Raw genomic sequence first — 18,798 nt, forward strand, 5'->3', positions numbered from 1 at the left:
AAATATCCTGTAATCATCTTACACTTTTGGCTTTCTTGTTCCTCCAAGTCAAAGCTACTGACCCTCACCTCTCTATCCTCCCCACCCCAACTCAGCCCGGCCTTCGCCCTTTCTCAGAGTCTGAACCCCCTGTGGCAGAGGCAAAGCCTATGGAACCCAGAAGCCCAGTGGACGCAGGGTAGGAGTGAGACACACACTCAGCTGAAGCACACGGCCTGTGTAGAGATGGAGACATGGTAAGACGGCCTCATTCCCATTTGTCTGTGCTGAGTATGTATCTAGAAAGCACAGAGACCGTACAGAAAATAGTAGAGGCTGCAGATGCCCAGAACCCCCACACTTACAAGTTTGTACATTAGCCCAAATTTAAGACTATCTTCACATAAATGTACAAATATACAGAAGGGTGGAGCACTAAAAAATAAAAGTTAAAAAAAAACTAAAAAAATTCAAATCTCAACAAATTCCTGTTCAAAGAAATAAAGGGGTGACTTTAATGATCTGCATCAAACTGACAGCAGAACAAGAAAAGCCTTTATAATTCCACAGCATTTCTAGAATTTATAAGACAGAAAAGAACAAAAACTCCAGATAAACTTACTTACTCATTGCCTGGACAAAGGAGGGGTCACTCAGACTGGCAACATCGTGTGTCAAAGGTTAAGTCTAGCCAACAGCCTAACAATGGTAACCCCACACTCCCTGGTTCCCGACCTGGGCAAGGCTGAGGGAAGAGGAGGCAAAGGCGGAGTCCTCCCCAGCTCACAAGCTCCCTGCTCTGCTCCTTTCTCAGAGGCCTGAGGAAAGGGAGGACAGGCCAGCTCCTCAGACCTGCCATCACAGGTACCCAAGGACAGACCGTGGGACCACTGGGAACTATACCTTCTCTTACCTAAGTCACTCATTTTGGCCTACTGTTTAGAGCATAACCCTCATTTTGTGACTACTGTGGTACAGCTTAGGCTTTTGTCAGCTGTGGTTAGAACAGGACACACTACTAAGGATGCATTTTAAAACAATACCCACCTTTCTTAAGACCCAAAATTAACCATCAACATCCAGTCCCTCCATTTCCTGTTTTCCCTGGGTGCCACAATGCATCCATTATATCCAGTTTTCCCACGTAACACACTTCAATAAAACAACCTGTCTAAACTATTCTCAAGTGCGTGAGATAGGGTGGTTACGCACCTCACTAGAGCTGCCTGTTTCTGACTCTGCCCTCATAGATTCCATGTACAGGGCCATACTCATGCCCAAGCTTCTCAACACTGGGAGTATTATACAGTTCTTGACACTGCTAAACCTTCTCAGACAGCTGCCCAGTGAGCAGCATGTCCCCTGCGTCCTCATCGGAACTAAATGCATCAGTACAAATATAAATAGGCAAAACCTCTTACTATTAAAATGTTCACCTGACTAAAAACTACAGCAAATGGCTTGATGGGCTAATATAAGCTGAATCCGCTCCTTAGAGTCATCTGCTAAGGTTTTTTGTTATCTTTTTTTCTTATTCATCTATATGAAAATCCTTCAGACTACCAAGCTGAATTTTGTCATCTTCTAACTTCAATTGAAGTATTTTTCATATTCAAGTTTTAAATATCTATATTTCTTTCAGTTACATATGTATATGTTTTTATAGTTTATGATAAGTGTGCTAGAAGTTTATTATCAAATACAGTCAGTTTAGCACAAAGATTCCAGGGAACTGGTTAACAAATAGGTCACAGGTCCAAGCGCATGAGCGCTCAGAACCATCATAGACAATAACCATGCTTACCTGAGAAAGGCAGGCAGTGAGTCCAAAAAAAATCTGACAGGACTCTGGAGAGAAACCATTGACTCTGTCGGACAGTTATTAAGATTGCAATGAAGTAAGATGAGCACAGCCAGAACTTCACTAACACAAGCCCTGCCTGCCCACTAGGGCAGGCTGTTACCTCCCTCCCGCTCGGAGCATTTAGAAAGCGAGACAAGCTGGAGATGACCAGAGACAGCAGAGCAGATGGGAGTAAAGCATGAGAGGAAGCACTGTCAGGAAGGGCGTCACAAAATCCAGCTCTACTCATGGGATCACTACGATGGACAGTGTGTTCACTTCCTGACTCCTGCCCGCTGCCTAACTCCACACCATGCAGATATACAGGACAGACACAAACACACACCCTACAAATGAGGCACCAAGGCTGTGCTCATCCCACACAGGGCTCCTTCCTAGAAGAGCCTACGTGCTCCGAATTCAGGCAGGACAACTCAGGGCCCTAGAATCCCTAGAATATAAATCCCCAAGACCATTCCTGGATCTAAGGTTGATTGGACTATCCATCTGAGCAGCTTCTGAGATCTTGGAGCACTGACAAAGCAGGTCTCCCGGAAACAAGGAGTATTCAACACAGTGAGTATTGTCCAGAGTTCAAAACAGGTGGAAAGGACCCCTTGAGATGGGTGGGTTATGAACAGGCTCAATTGTAATTGCTGTTTAGACCTCCCTTACAGATACACTGACAAATCCTAAATGTAGGCCATCCCTGTTCATAAAAAATGGAGACTGTTAGCCAAGGCCTTTGCCACCTAACTTCAGGAATTCTCTCCTTCTCAAGATGGGGGGAAACACCAACAAATCTCAGGGTGACTATCAGCCAATCTTGGGCCCCCATTCTGGTGCTTTAGGTTTCTTTATGGACAGATAGGCAAGAGTCAAGTAACCTTCCTGAGGAAGACTGGTGTCAAGAAAAGGTTCATAAGAGATGAACACCTGACTACACTTTCCCAAGGTTGGTTTGTCTGTCTGATTGAAACCTGTGCTTATAAAGATACAAAACAACCAAGAACCCTTCACTCTTTGAACTTGAATGAAGAATGAGAATTTCTGAGCCAGAACTGCATCCTCCAAGAAGAGCTGCCGAGAGGAAGGCTTGAGCAGCTGAGGCCGTTGGCAGTGTCTCAGTTGAGTCCCTCTGCTCAGACTTGAGGAGTATGTACATTCAAAAGAGCTGTGTGGCACAGCTGTAAGACAAAGTGCCTGAACGATGGTGCCCATCCCCAGGTGCCATGCCTGGACCTGAGTGTGGTTCCTGGATGGCAGAAACGATTTCCAAAGTCAAGTCCTGCTTGCCTGCCTCTCCAGTGAAGTTTTATGACAACAGAATAAGCCAGAAGACATTAGGCCTACAGGAGGAAACAGAAATGGTGAGGAATATCCCAGCTGGGACCCAAGACAGGACCCTGGGCAGTCATGAGGTAGAAATAGAAGGTGGCTGACATCGGTCAGGAAGAGGCTATACAGTAGAGTGAGTTTGCTTTTGGTTGAGACAGATCTCATACACTCAGGTTAACTTGAACTCTCTTACAAAGCCAAGGATAACCTTCAGTTACTGATGCTCTTGTCTCCACTTCCTGAGTGCTGGGATTATGGGCATGCACCAACACGCCCAATTCATGAAATCAATGTTGGGGACTGAATCCAGGTCCTAAAATTAAGATAGTCCTTTATCAACTGAGCTGCAACTCCCCACCCCAAACCCCAGGATAAGGTCATCACCATTCTGTTTTCACATCCAAAGCAAGGGCTGAGTGGGGAGTGTAGAATAATAAACCTGCCATAGAATCTACCTAACTAAAAAGATGAATACTTATCAAGCCAGGAACTTCCTTCTCGTGTTCTCTATGAGTCATTCATGACTTTCTCACCTGACCTAGCATTCTAAAACTAGTTTTTGTCTAATAAACATTGTAAGACTGAAAGGAGCTACAGCTCTGGGTCCTCGCCACAACTGCTGATCACACTTTCTGATGCAGGTAATGACGAGGACCAGGTACACACCATTTCATATAGGACAGGAAAGAGCAGGGGACAGACGGGCAGAGGAAACGGCTAGTCCCACTCAGGAGCCCACTAACTCGATGGATCTTAAACCCACAGCTATCCCCTAGACTCCCACTAACTCGATGGATCTTAAACCCACAGCTATCCCCTAGACTCCCACTAACTCGATGGATCTTAAACCCACAGCTATCCCCCAACCTCGATGTAGAAAAGGATACGGCAGGAGAACTCCACACTGCACGGACAGAGTCACCCAGGAAGGCTGAAAAAGAAAAGAATGACACAAATCAAACACCATTGATAATCTGAGACCAAGATGACATGACTTCACCAGTAGTGGCTTCTGGAAACTAGAACGCTCTGTTGTAACCCATTATAGACATCCCCATGTAAACACGAGAACAAGGAAGCAACAAGATCATGTGCCCAAGCCACACACACCAGTTCTAAAATGAAGCAGCCATTGCATTCCTTAGGCTTGTGACAGATACAAAGTTGCTGCCCACCTCACCCACCAGCTCAGCCCAGTCAAAGAACAGACTAAATTCACAAGGTTTTGGGTTTATTTAAAGTCAAGGATACACAATATTTACAAACCACTAAAAAAAAAAAAAAACACTTCGCCCTTCGCCAGGCAGTGGTGGCACACGCCTATAATCCCAGCACTAGGGAGGCAGAGGCAGGTGGGTCTCTGTGAGTTCGAGACCAAGCCTGGTCTACCTAGCAAGTTCCAGGACAGCCTCCAAAGCAATGCAGAGAAACCCTGTCTCGAAAAAAACCAAAAAAAAAAAAAAAAATTCCAAACTTACATTCATTACAAGGTGAGCTAACAGCTACCTTCTGGGTACTTTATATTCTTGGAAATTCAGCTCACCTTATATTTCTAATTCAATTTTAAAAATTAGACTGCTACTATTTTAATAACACTATTTCAAGAAATGACAACCTGAAAGTCTAGCAATAGTGCCCGTTAGCCTGCTGACTTTGAGAAGCTTGGACAAACAATACTCAATTGCTCACTACTGAGGCAGCATTGTAGTCAGCAAAATACATTCCAAATCTGTGCAGAGATGGTGCAAGACTCGGGCCAGACGGTGAACAGGAAGAACATAGTCTCTGCTCGTGCTGACCAGTAAGACAGACTTGACTGCAGTGTCTACCTTACTGCCTTCAGACCCATAGTGTGCCCTACAGAGCATTTTTCAAGTGATACGTGTTTTCTTTTCTTTCTTTCTCTTTGGTTTGAGATAGGGTCTCATGAACCCCAGGATGGACTCACACTTGATATATAGCCAAGGCTGGCCTTGAATTTGTGACCATACAAGAATTCCAAGCCTCTACCACTATACCTGGCTAAAGCCTGTTCTCTATGACAAGAACAGTAACTATTTTACAAAATGAAGACTAGCTATATCTGGGGTAATTTCACAGAGGCATGAGCTGACTTACTGGACAGTACAGCACTCTGGCAAAAAGCCCCTGCCATTCCTTGTTTTAACCAACACTGCTCCCTACTTTCTGATAACCCTGATTGATTCCAGTGAAATTTAGGTACTGAGTCAACATCAATAACCTGTCCTGGACCAGGCATGACAGTGCAAACCTGTATCCCTTACAATAGAAGAACAAGGCCTAGACCACATACCAAGATCATTTTGGGAAAAAAAAATGGCTTTGTGGCCAACTCTTCTGAATTCAGGACATCTTCTCATGGCCAAACTATCTTCCCAACAGGGCCACCCAGAAGGCATGAGAACCTGTGGAATTACAACTAAGCGTACAGGAGCATTCCCAGAAACAGTACTGCCAGCTGTCACATAGTCTGCACCCAGCCGGCTGTCACAGCCTGCAGCAATGTACTGTGACAAGTTTGGACTGAACAACAATGGTGGCACTTCTGTTCAGTGGGAAGGAGCCATGGGAACTCCAAAGCACACTCAAGCAGCTTTCGACAACACCAATTTGAAGTATCCCTTTTTACATTACACCACCCAGCTTCGCAGCCCTAGAGAGCCTTCACAAGACTGAGTAGGGTTCCTCATTCCAGGTAGAGGAGGGGGGCCACCTATCCAGGCACCAGAGTAGTGAAGCAGAATGGGAAATGGCTAGAGATGGCTCAGCTGTCAGGAGCACTGGCTGCTCTTCCATAAGACCCAGGTTTCATCCCCAGCACCCATATGATGGCACATAACCATCTGTAACTCCAGTCCCAGGGAATTCAATGCCCTGATCTGGCCTCCCCAAGAACTAGGTACATTCATGGAACACAGACACACATACAGAGTAAGTGCCAGGACAGCCTCCAAAACAAACAGAGAGAGAAACCCTGTCTCGAGAAACCAAAAAAAAAAAAAAAAATCAGTATCTAGGTTGTGGTGGTTTGAATTAAGAACGGCCCCCATAAGCTAATACATTTGAATGTTTAGTCACCAGGGAGTGGCACTATTTGAGAAGGATTAGGAGGTGTGACCTTATTGAGGGAAGTGTGTCACTATGGGTGGGCTTTGAGGTTTCGAGTCTATGTTAGGCCCAGTTCTCTCTTTGCCTATGAATCAGGATGTAGCTCTCAGCTTTTGTTCCAGCACCTTCCTGCATGTCACCATGCTCCCACCGAGGTAATAATGGATTACTTCTCTAAAACTGTAAGCACACCCCCAGTTAAACACTTACCTTGATCGTAGTGCCTGTTCACAGCAACAGAACAGTGACTAAGACAGAAGTGTAAGCCAAAGAATGTGTCTGCCCCTGGGAGTCAAGCCTCAGTCACCCCCAACCCCCATCCCCAGATAAATTCACATTCTAGCACCTGCATGGGATCAAGGACAGGCCTCAGCTCAGACTCGGGATAAGGCAGGACGTGCCCCCAAAGACTCAACTGAAGGTCGGCTCTGAGAGAAGTCCTGTCACCCAGTGACAAAACACAGCAGTTGCTGCTGGCTAACACAGGCACTGCCGCAAGTAACAAGTGGACTGGGATGCTGACATGGGTCACCTGTTCAAGAACTACAGTCAAAGCAGGTAGCGTGTGAAACAGCGCAGTCTCTCATGGGGGAATCCTGGCAGTTCTTCGAGATGCAGCAGTCGTATTGTACACATGCAGGACAAAAGCAGGCTGCTGTCTACTCAGCCTACAACTTTGTAGCCACCATCCTGAAATGTCACCTTTTAACTGGGAACTGCTCTTGCAGGTGAAGCTACCAGTGCTGCACAGCTGGCTCACTGATCCTATACACAGTGGTACCTGGCAGTTCCATTACATTTTATCAGGAGGCTTTACCCAAGCATTTACTTGTTGCTCACGTCCCTTTTATTTTTCCTTTGCATGTCAGCAGCTTCAGCAATTTATAATTGATTTTGTTTTGGTGCTAAGAACTCATGCATACTGAACACTGCCCTGCCACCAGGCTGCACCCTTACTCCCTAAGTACGAATGTATAAGTGTCATGTGAGAGAAAGGGGGAGGGAAGAGATGCATGTGTGTGTGCACCTGATGTGTGTCATGTGAGAGAAAGGGGGAGGGAAGAGATGCATGTGTGTGTGCACCTGATGTGTGTCGTGTGAGAGAAAGGGGAAGGGAAGAGATGCATGTGTGTGTGCACCTGATGTGTGTCGTGTAAGAGTGAGAAGGGGGGAGGGAAGAGATGCATGTGTGTGTGCACCTGTGCAGAGGTCAGAGGCACATGAGGCATCCTCCTCGATCGCTCTCCACCCTGTCCTTGAAGCAGTCTCTTACCAGGCTTGAAACTGGCTAATGGTCAGGGAACCCCAGCAATCCACCTGTCTCCAGCCTCCCCTAGCACTGGGTTACAGGCATACATTGCCACGCACACTTTTCTTGGATGCCAGGGATCAGAACTCAGGTCCTCATACAAGCAAGCTCTGCTACCCAGTGAGTCATTCATCTCCCCAGCTCTGACTCTTAAATCATGTGATAAGCTATCTTACACATGAATTTTATTTCAGAGACAAAGGGAGTAACACAAAGTTTACTGCAAAGGGAGACATGGGGTCAAATGTGCTAAAATCCATCAGTATATTTGGTCTGGCAACAGCGATCTAGGCCCAACACCCTTTCCCTCTAAATCTGTATGACACATGCCAGCACTTTACTGCACAATGGCTAACAGAAAGCAAGCTCACAAAAAGGCGGGCTAAGATGCAAACCAAGAAGAAGCCTGCCCTGGCTCACAGCCAGACATCTGGCAAGCTTTAGCAAGAAGCAACAGGTAAAGTGCCCAGGAACCAGGCTGAACCAATCTTCAGAGACACAGTGGACCGGAGCAAGCATACGTGCCAACGTACAGGTGTGACTGCTGGATTTACTGCCACAAATGAATGGTCCTCTGATGGGGTAGCTTCTGGACAGTATGGGTAAGAGCCTCTCTGGGACTCCTGAGGCAGACCACCTTTCAGGCTCATTTTCAAAGTCAAGTCTGCAAGCCTGCGAAGTTCTCTAGACCCTAGATGCCAGGAGGGTACCATATCCAATAGCTAGCGAGCTCAACACCTGATCTGACTCAGTTACTTCACTCCTAACTGCTACTGTAGAACCACAGTCACTTAATTGTTGCCTCTTAAAGTAAAGCACTGAACAGTATGAAGAGGGTAATGGCAGCAGGTAAGGAACAAAACTTAAAGGCCACCACAGAAGTAACACACGCCACATACATGTGTCCTGACTTACCAGTCCCTACAGCACAGTATGCAGGTGAACAAAAGCCAAAGTGCTCACCAGCTGAAGCCCCACATCCTACGAACAAGTGCCCATGGGTTAGACTGAAGATCAGTCCAGATGGCCACCAAGTGGACAGCTAGTACAGTGGCCCACCATGCCAGATAAGGGCACTTATCAGTGCAGAGGCCTCCTCCCTTCAGCTATCCAGCTAGAGATCAAGACCACTGGCCACCAGGGAAAGGACAGCTGCCTTTTAGAAGCTTCTGGAATCAAATGTCTTCCTACGATGTACAATACCTATCTGACAAGGCAGCAAAGCCATTTCCTAGAACAGGTTTCCTGAGCCGGAGAGTTGGCAGGAAGAGACAGCAAGGGAGTACTCCCACACTGACCAGGAACTACTTACACAACAACCTTGCCATGTAGTCATGGAACCAAAGTTAAGGCAGGTGACTACAGTTTAAGGGCTTCACTCACCTGATGACATCCCACTTAACACTGCCAGCACCCACCAAGCCTGGCAGAGAGCCCTGTTATAGGGCCAAGGCAATTCTGGGGAGACACGTGACGTAACGCAGAGGCTCAGACTTTCTACTGACCTTTACAACAGGCAAGTCAAAGACCTCCCGGGCTTCTCCCACCTCGGGGTTGTCCCCATCCTCTGAAATGATGTGTGAGGCCAGGGCATTGTAGGAGACTTCCTTGGCTTTCCCAGCTTTAAGAAGCTGAATAACCTAAGAAAACAAAACAAACAACACAATTAACTAAAAACAAAACAAAAAAAAAACTGTATTGGCTTCCTGATCAAAGTCATAATTAGCAATAACAGAAACACCCTGTCCCCTACAGAGAGGCCTTTTCCTGAGTGATAAACCAATGAAATGCTTTTGGACAATAAAATGCTGGAACCCTGACTCACAGCCCAAGTCCTAGAGATGTAGTGGCCAGCTACTAGCTATCTGCTGTCCTTCAGACAGTCAGGACACACCAGGGCACAACAGCACAAGCTGAGTCCTACTGAGGACCTGCCCCAGGTCTCCAACCCAAAGGCTGAGGACTGGCACTTCCACCAGTTAGGAACATGCTCAACAGTTTTCCTTAAGTCATGGAAGGCTATCACAAAGAAAGACGACACCAACAGATCTTACAGATGGACATAACATAGGAGTACATAGGTTGGCCATGTACCCAGAGAGACTTGTTAAAGACATAACTGTGCAAGGCAGGTTACTAAAGAAATGCTGGTAGCAACAGAAGGAAAACAGGACAGAATTAACCAGACAGTAATGAGACAGGGTACAGGCATAACAGAAAAGCCAACATGGAAACGCTGGCATCTTCCGGAGGGACTGATCAGAAGCAGAGGGGGGACGGGGCACTGCTGGGCCTTGGGACTGAAACACTACTCTTTGGTCTCATGTGATACCTGGTGAGAGACCTCCAGTTACACCTAGAGAGGACCCTGGCTCTCCACAGATCATAACTAGCTGTTACTGATGGGAACCAAAGTTCTCAAGAGTCACTGAGGCAGCCACTTGGATGCCAAATGCTTAGGACTCATCAGGGAAACGTGGAGCTAAGAGGAGCATCAGAGGAGAGCAACCTGACAAGGGACTGCAGAGCAGAGTCAAGGAAGAGCCAAAAGAAGCAGTGTCTAGGACAGTCTGCTGAGCATTATCTAAGAACCGGAGCAACCTAGCAAGTGTGTCCCTGTGCCTGGAAAATCAACGGTCACCAGCCACAAGTCATCCTGCTGGGCCCCAAGCATCTTGCACACATGAACTCCATCCACCTGCTGCAGCCTTGCATTACATTCAGGAACAAACACAGCCAGCCCTCCCAGGCCTTCACCTTCTCAGGTCCCATCGCTTTCTATTCATGACAAACTTCCAGAAACAAGTCTCACTTTCCTGTCCATCCTTTCCTTGTGTTAGCTCTTCAACTCCCTGCGGCGGAACCCTTCCCAGCAAACTATGGAAAGTCAGGTTCCAGGCACTGAGGACACCAAAACTTCTTCCCAAACTACATATTACTAACTCCGTCTCACAGAAGCCACCTTGTAACTCCACCCAGTGACCATCAGGACACATGCCAAGTATATATAAATGCCTTCAATTCCTAGCGCATACATCCCACACAGAAAACAACTTCTTGTGCTGGATATCTGCTTATTGAAAGTGCCTATGGGGCACGCACACCTTTTATAGGATACAGCATTCAGGAAGGCTCTCCTGCAGCACACTGTGTACCAGGCCCAATGTCCAGGCTGCACTGGGAGCGCTCACCACCTGTGTGTGAGCTTCCTCAATCCGTATCACGAGCCTCAAGGAATAGGTGCCCTAGCTCTAAACCTTCTAGAAAACACTATTTCAGATTACAAGGGCATGCCAGGGAGATTTTTTTTAATCACTCAGATTTCACATATAGTTGTGCAAACAGCTCAGTCCAGTATGTTCCTGGTTTCAAGTGACATTTAGTCCAAGTCCTTTGTAAAAGCCAAAGTCCTAAAATGAAAAGTACGAGTGAAGATGAGAGAGGTGGTAGAGGGTTGATCAGTATTGGAAGAAGCCAGCTACAGGCACTCATCGTAATCACTCTGGGTTCAGCCAGAACTCTCAACAACTAAGACGCAGTGGACCTCTGTTACTAGGATACAAGGAAGAGCCTCTGGAAGGCCACGCTCAGTGGCTCTTAGACAATTCCTTCCTTAGGACTCATCACAAGACACGGAAAGCGACACAACTGTACGTATAGTTTAGTAAAGAAAATGTTTGAGACACTGTCCTATAGATACCACGACCACAGGCAGTGAGTGTCCTGTGGATGGATCCAAACCCATGGTTACTCGCACGAATCGCTGTGACTCTATGGGTAGGGTACCTTACACACCTACCGTACAATCCACCCTTAGGGAAAATTAGGGGCCGAGAGGACAGGGCCCTCTACAAGGGACGCTCTCAGCAGGGCCCCGCAGGATGCTCGGCCAGCGGCCGCACCGAGTCGGTGCTCGCGAGGCTCCTTCCGCGGCCCTCCGCGGCCCGGCGTGCCCCGCGGCTCCGGCCGGGAGTCCTGCAGGGCGTGCGCGCGCCGAAACAGGGGATGGCACGACGGAGGGGCCCCGCGCGGGCGGTACCTGCGGGTCGATGTCGCCCACCGCGTAGTACTTGACCTCGCGGAACAGATCCTCCGGAACTTCGGGCGCCGGCTCCGACATGATCGCGGTGGCGCGGCGGCGCCCGGCCCCGCGTCACCCGGCCCGCCGCGCCCAGCGCCCGCAGCGAGGCCAACCGCTCGGCCGCACAGCCCGGCCCGCAGCCGCCGCACTCCGACCGGCGCCCCCGCCCGCCCGAGGCCCGGAGCGCGGGAGCAGCGCGCGCCCTGAGGCACGTACCACCGCACGGGGCAGGCAGGGGAGCACGTGGGGCTGCGCAGCCCCCGTGCGCGGAGCACCGCCTCTTCCACGGCCTCCCCGGGCCCCCAGGGCAATGTCGTGAAATAATTCGCACCGCACATGGCAGCCCTGCGCCTGCCAAGTTCTCGGGAGTGAGAAGCCAGGACGCGGAAAGTCTGCACCCCCTACGTGGCCGTGGTGGACCAGCCAGGGGGCGGGGCCTGGGCGGGGCTCCCGTCACCCCGCGCGGCCACCCGGCGGCGCATGCGCGGAGGGGGCGGGGCCTCCCGGCGGAGAGCGACTCGCACGGCCCTGCGTGCGGGGTTGCGGTGTCGCCGCTGCTCCTGCCAGGAAGCGCGCGGCCAGGCCTAGGGCTAGGCGGACCCTGGCTAGTGGTCAGTTTCTTTCGTCCGCTCCTTTCGCTTCTGCTGCGGCAGTCGGCCGGGAACAGAGCCTCAGTGAGGCCGCTTAAAGAGCAAAATAAAGACAGACGGCGACTGGCTCAGCAGGCAAAAGCACCTGCCGCCAAATTGAGTTCGTTCCCCGGGACCCACGTGGCGGAAAGCGAGAGCCGGCTCCGGCTCCTGCAGGTTCTCTGGCCTCCACACGCCCCCTGGCACACACACATGCTAGATAAATGTAAATTTTTCTACATGTAACGGAGTTTTCCCGGCATATGTGTATGTGCCCGGTACCCACAGCGGTCAGAAGAGGGCTTCAGATCCCCTGGAACTGGAGTTACCATGTAGGTAACTGGGAGCCAAACTTGAAATGCTGCCAGAGCACCAAGTGTTCTTAACTGCTGAGCCATCCAACCCGCAGGCAATTTAGGTTTTAAAGGTAAACAGCAAAATTCATGAAAATTATCTTCACGGGTGTCTATATTAAATGTGTTGTGCAGAGTTTCAGGAAACAGTGTCAAGTTGAAACTTTTGTTGGGTTTTCACAGAATGACAAGTCGTGCCACTGTGGTGATACTGTTCACTAACCAAGCTTTTGTTTTCTGTGACCTAGATGTAGATCGAGTATTGATGTTCCTAGATTCCCTCAACTAATAAAGAGCAGGGCCATTTTGTTTGATAGCCTTTGGAGAATAAGCACTCTGTTTACTGCTAATACTATTTCAGTAAATAATATGTTTTGAGAATATTTATATTCTCAAAAAGTTAGGTAAACTGAATTTAGTTTTAAAAAAAAGCCAAGTGGGAAGGGCTAGGGAGACGGCTCAGCAGCTAAGAACGCTTGTTGTTCTATCAGAGGACCCAGGTTTGGTTCCCAGCACCCACAGGGCAGCTCGCAACCACCTGTAACTCCAGTTCCCAGAGCTCCAGTGCCCTTCTGGCCTCTGAGAACACTGCAAGCACCGGGTGCACAGACATACAGGCAAAAACTGAAAAATGAAACAAATATATATAGTGCTGGAAATTAGACCCAGTCTACAGTGGAAAACCGAAGTAAGTTATTGAAATAGTATTTGCCAAGGCTCATTGGGAGTTAGTCAATAGTGAGTGTGAGTGTGTGCGTGTGTGTTTCTATGTTATGAATGTTATATGTGCATGGAAGGTTCCAACTATCTATACCTCTAGTTCCAGGAGTTTTGAGACCCTCTTCTGGCTTCCAAGATCACCAGGCTTGCAGGTGGCACACATATAAATTATGCAGGCAAACATAAAATAAAAATAAATCACCTGGCAGTGGTGGCACATGCCTTTAATCCCAACACACTGGAGGCAGAGTTCCAGGCCAGCCAAGACTACACAGAGAAACCCTGTCTTGAAAAATAAATAAAAGATCTTTAACAAATTGAAATTACATTTGGATATTGTACACAGTGGTTTCATTTTGTTGTTCAGTTTGGCTGGCTGTACAACCCTTAAAGTTAGGTATTATCAAACTCAGATTTACAGGCTGCAGCTCAGCTTCTTAGTTCATACATCATGACTCCACTTGGGTGTCAGAAAAGAACTGACAACAGTAGAAAGTCTCCAAACATGCAAAGATCAAAAATAATTCCAAGCCAAATGTGTGATGAATCCAAGGCGTTTCTGGTCCTGCTGGCCAGGACTGCACCATCCAGCTTCACACATGCACTCTGTACTGTGTGTGGTGGTCAAACCATGCACTGCCACAAATGCTGCCTGAAATACCTCAGTTCAGATTCAGGACTGTTGAATTTCAGTGTTTGTCCTGTACATACAAAGTTTTCTGCTTGTGCAGAAGCATAATAGTTTAATTACAGGAAACAAACCCAGGTCCTCTGCAAGTCCAGCGAGCTCTCCCAAGTCCCGAGTCGCCTCTCGGGACCCCCGTCACTCCCCACCATTTGGAAGTCTTTCTGACCTGTACTGTTGCTGTGCTTTTGCGTAAGCGTCTTTACTGCTCTGCGAATCTGTGTGTCTGTTTCAGTTCCTTGAATAAGACCCAAGAACACAGAAGCACCCTGTCAGAGACTGACCTTCAGTGACACTGCGAATGGGAAAAGAACAGGCAGGCGCTTGCTCTGGCCACTCTTCCTCCAGGACCTGGCTGGCTGTCTTTCCTTTCACCCTAAGGCTAGCCCTACATCAGGCCCCACCTGGGCCCCCTCATTCCTCCACAGATGACCCTGACTTCAGTGAGCTGCTTCTGAGATTGTCTTCCACAAGATGGACATGAACCCTGATAGGGATGGTGACTTTTTTTTAAAATATGTCTGCATTAAGAAGCTAACAAAAAAATGTGCATCAGTCAACCTGATCCTGGCAGGATGAATCAGGCACAGCAGAGACCCACAACTGAGGTTCTTGTGTGCCGGAAGAACTGGGGGCAGGGAGAGGGGTCTCCTTTTTACATGAAGCAAATCTAGGTTTATTAAGAAAAAAAGGTTTTAAACAGGGCAGGGTGGTACTTGCCTGTAATCCCAGCGCACAGGAGGTGAATGTAGAAGGTTTGGAGTTCAAGGCCAGCCTGAATTCTATACAAGGCCAGTCTTGAGCAACACATGACCCTGTCTTAAAGAAGAAACGCTGTTGTAAGGAAAAGAAGGTAGGACATGGACACAAGCATCTCAAGAGAGCCTCATTCAAGTATCAAGGGTGGCACAGGAAGTTATGCCGCTGTAAGAATTTAAGAGATTAAATAAATCCCTTCTAGTATTCTTTTAAAAAAATAAGGTCACCAGCACGCGGGAGGCAGAGGCAGGCAGATCTCTGTGAGTTCGAGGCCAGCCTGGTCTACAAAGTGAGTTCCAGGACAGCCTCCAAAGCCACAGAGAAACCCTGTCTCGAAAAACCAAAAAATAAATAAATAAGGTCACACTATATAGCCTAAATTGAGATCAAACTTGTTGATGTTCCTTCCTACCCTCACCTGACACACACCACACCTAGACAGACTACTTTTTTATCTAGAAGATACTTCTTTAGTGATTAAGATTGTTAGGCGAGGCCAGGTATGGTGATGCACACCTTTAGTTGGTCCCGGAACTTGAGAGACAGAGGTAAGCAGATCTCTCTGAATTCCAGGTCAGCCTGGTTTACATAGGAAGTTACTGGACAGCCAGGGCTGCACAGTGAAATCCTGTGCCAATAAATAAATAAGCTTGTTGGGTGGCTCTGAGTTGCACTACAGAGATTTACAGGTTTAGACAGGGTCAAAGCAATCCTTACTCTGGGTCAGAGGGAAGTCACCTGGGTATATTTTGATTATAGACATGGCTCCTAATCTTAGATTTCCTTTTTAACTTTAAATCTTATTTATTTGTAATGTATATGCACATGTTTGGTATATGGGAGCATGTGGTCCTTTTCTACTGCTGTGACAAAAGCATCATAATTAAAAGGGATCTATAGAAGGGGGAGTTTGTTTCAGCTGACAGTTCTGAAGAGAGAGTCCATAATGACAGGGAAGGCATAGCAGCGGGAGCAGGAGTAGGAAGGTGAGAGACCGCATCTTCAAACACAAGCCAGAGAAGAGTGAAGTGGGAGTGAAAGGCGGCTGTGAACTCCCAAAGCCTGCCAGAGCTGCACACTTCCTCCAGTAAGGCTCCGCCTCCTGAAGGTCCCGTAGCCTCCCCAAACAGCGCCACCAACAGGGGACTGGGTATTAAAGATGTGAGCCTGTGGGGGCACACTTCTCATTCTTAAATTAATGTATCTACCTCTTGCCTCTGGGCTTTTACATCTCTCTATTTCTGCATTTCTTTCTTTACTTCTTACTTGGTGGCTTGCTGTGTAGCTGGGCGGCTGACCCCTGGAATCCTCATGTCCTTCTCTGCTCCTCTGTCTTTTCTCCCCAGATTTCTCCTCTTGCTAGCCCCTGCTATCCTTTCTCCTGCCTTGTTACTGTCTTTATTAGACCATCAGGTGTTCTAGACAGGCAAAATAGCACAGCTTCACAGAGTTAAACAAATGTAATATAAAAGAATGCAACGCATCTTTGCATCATTAAATTAATCCACAGCATAAACGAATGTAACACGTCTTAAAATAATATTCCACAACACATACCTACGGATTTGAAGGTGTGGGAAAATAAAACTGCTACTCTGAACTGCATTTTCACTTGCTCAAAAGATCCGGTAACATTAGTGTGCCAAGGAAATGCATTTGTTTAAAATAATTGAAATGGAGCAGGGCAGTGGTGGTACGCCTTTAATCCAGAACTCTGTGAGTTCAAGGCCAGCCTGATCTACAGAGCTAGTTCCAGGACAGCCAAGTCTACACAAAGAAACCCTGTCTCGAAAAAACTTTTAATAATAAAAACAAAAATAGTAATAATAATAATTGAAATGGTTAAGCATTCAAATTTGGGCAAAGGTATTAGGATCTGTTAGCTTCTACGTGTAAGTATAATCCTAGGGCAGATTGGCCACACTCTATTTATTTATTTATTTGAGACAGGGTCTCATTTTAGCCCAGACTTGCTGTATCTTCAGCCCAACACAATTTATGTCTGTGCTTCCAAGTGCCAGATACAGAAAGTACCCACTGAATCAAGAGATTCCTGTTCTTGGAAAGGTTCCTCACCTTCCTGTGGAAGAGACCACAGCCTAAAGAGACCTGTCTCCTGGGAAATGATTTTGGGTGCTGACCTCAGATAATTGTTCTTGCTGGTCTCTATATATGTCAGCCTCATGTAGTAGGAGGCCAATCTAAAAGGCATGCAGAGGACTTAAGGTACGGCTCAGTTGGTAGAGGGCTTGCTAAGCATGTAGGCATCCCTGGTTCAAGTCCCAGCACTGCATGAAGCTGAAATGGTGATATGCTCCTGTGAACTAGCACTTGGGAGGAGGTAGCGGCAGAAGGATCAGGAGTTCAAGGTCATCCTTGGCTACATATTGAGGCCAACCTGTGATACATGAGACCCTGTCAAAATAAAATTAAAATAAGCCTTCAGAGCTCTAGAATTCCTAATGGGATAGCTGCTTAGACATTTTCCAGCTTAGAAGCACCATTTTCAATGGCAACACAGAGCACAGCCTTGTAGTTGCATTGTAGCTCTCAGACTCTTCAGAGGCTACCATGCATGGCAGAAAGCGTTACACACAGGGTTGGATTTGTTTGCCAAGTGTGTTTCCAAGTTGCCTGTGCATTCAGGAATCAAGTAAGGGTGACCATATCTGGGAACACAGTTTTAGGGCACCCTATATTCTGTGTTCTGATGTGGACTCAGTTTGGGGAAGTTTTAATAGTAACAGAACAAAGAAGGACATAATTGAGGTGCTTTTAAAATGTGTTGGTGGAAACATGAGGTAGGCAGTCACAGGAAACTGGGGAAAGCTGCCATGGGCCTCAGATGCTCTCTGACGGTGTTCCAGCCTTTGGTTGGTGGCAGTGAGGAGTTTGTATACTCCAGATGATTTGTCTAAGGTCAGGTACGGAGGAAGCTATGAAAGGGGATAATAACTGGACCAGGACATTTGGCTCTGGGTTTGCACGTTCCAACTCCACAATTACTGACCTTCTAGTCAGTTAGTCAGCCTTGCAGAAGCTCAGGTGGAGACTTGGTTCTTTCCAGGACTTCCACTCACACCTCCAACTGCAGCCTCTGGCCTGATACTCCCAAGGTAATCAATTTCCTTTACCAAGACAAGGAAGTAAATATCTCTTCCACTATCAGGGAAAGATGACCAGAGGGAGGCCCAGATGATTCTTAGTGACTTTCCTACAGTCACAGTGACCAGCAAAGTTTTGAGTTAAACCTTTCTTTTTGGATGCTTTTGAATTCATTCTTTGAGAAATCCAGAAAAAGAAAGGCTTTTTAATTCCATAAATAATGAAAGTAGAAGTGAGACAAATGCCTGGAAAATATTTTTATGATAGAAAATCTCTCTGGGCTGAGAGGAGCCCACTGTCATTGCAGCTGACATAGGCTCCTCTCTTGAAATTGATTGAGAGGAGAGAGACAATTGCCAGGTCTAAACTCGAAACTTCCTGATTCTAATGTCTGGTGTCAATTTTAATTTTCTGATTTAATTAGTTTCCTAATTAGAAGGGTTAAATTAATTAACCTCATTATTTACTATATATTTAATGATTTCGCCTCTGGAGGGATTTACTTCATTTTCAGTAATTGGAAAGCTCATGACAAGAGGGAATATTGGCATATCTTATGCTTATTGTTTTAGGATGAGCATCCGGCCTAGGACAGAAGGGAGGGAATTTTAGGTAAGGGATCAGATGCAGCCAGAAAGACAGCTTCTCACTTGTTTGGAAACAAGACATTTGTAAAACTTGCATTGAGGCTCAATTGTTATTCTCAATTCAGAGTTAAACAGGGGACCATCCTCCAGCTAGAGCCACAGAAGCCTTATATCACAGAGTCCTCTATTACAAGACTCAGCTCTCAGCCAGGCTGGATGGCACACCTTTAATCCCAGTTTGTAGACACATGCGTTTGAAGCCAGCCTGGGACTTAGCAAGT

The 18,798-nt window shown here is 47.2% G+C and overlaps 1 protein-coding gene across 2 annotated transcripts in view; it reads right to left on the reverse strand.

Annotated features, from left to right (window-relative positions):
• Positions 1–11,799, reverse strand: part of Paxip1 (PAX interacting protein 1) — a 44,245-nt gene extending 32,446 nt beyond the window's left edge. For both annotated transcript variants that reach the window (XM_021235405.2, XM_005084204.4), the window contains exons 1-4: positions 11,638–11,799; positions 9,104–9,238; positions 4,048–4,091; positions 1,784–1,847 (exon numbers count right to left, since the gene is read on the reverse strand). In XM_021235405.2, the coding sequence (XP_021091064.1) occupies positions 1,784–1,847; positions 4,048–4,091; positions 9,104–9,238; positions 11,638–11,718 (324 nt within the window). In that variant the 5' untranslated portion in view covers positions 11,719–11,799. The remainder of the gene's footprint in view (positions 1–1,783; positions 1,848–4,047; positions 4,092–9,103; positions 9,239–11,637) is intronic.
• Between the last annotated feature and the right edge of the window lie 6,999 nt (positions 11,800–18,798).

This window comes from Mesocricetus auratus, unplaced genomic scaffold (assembly GCF_017639785.1).
Source record: "Mesocricetus auratus isolate SY011 unplaced genomic scaffold, BCM_Maur_2.0 Super-Scaffold_100676, whole genome shotgun sequence".
NCBI classification, from domain to species: Eukaryota; Metazoa; Chordata; class Mammalia; order Rodentia; family Cricetidae; genus Mesocricetus; species Mesocricetus auratus.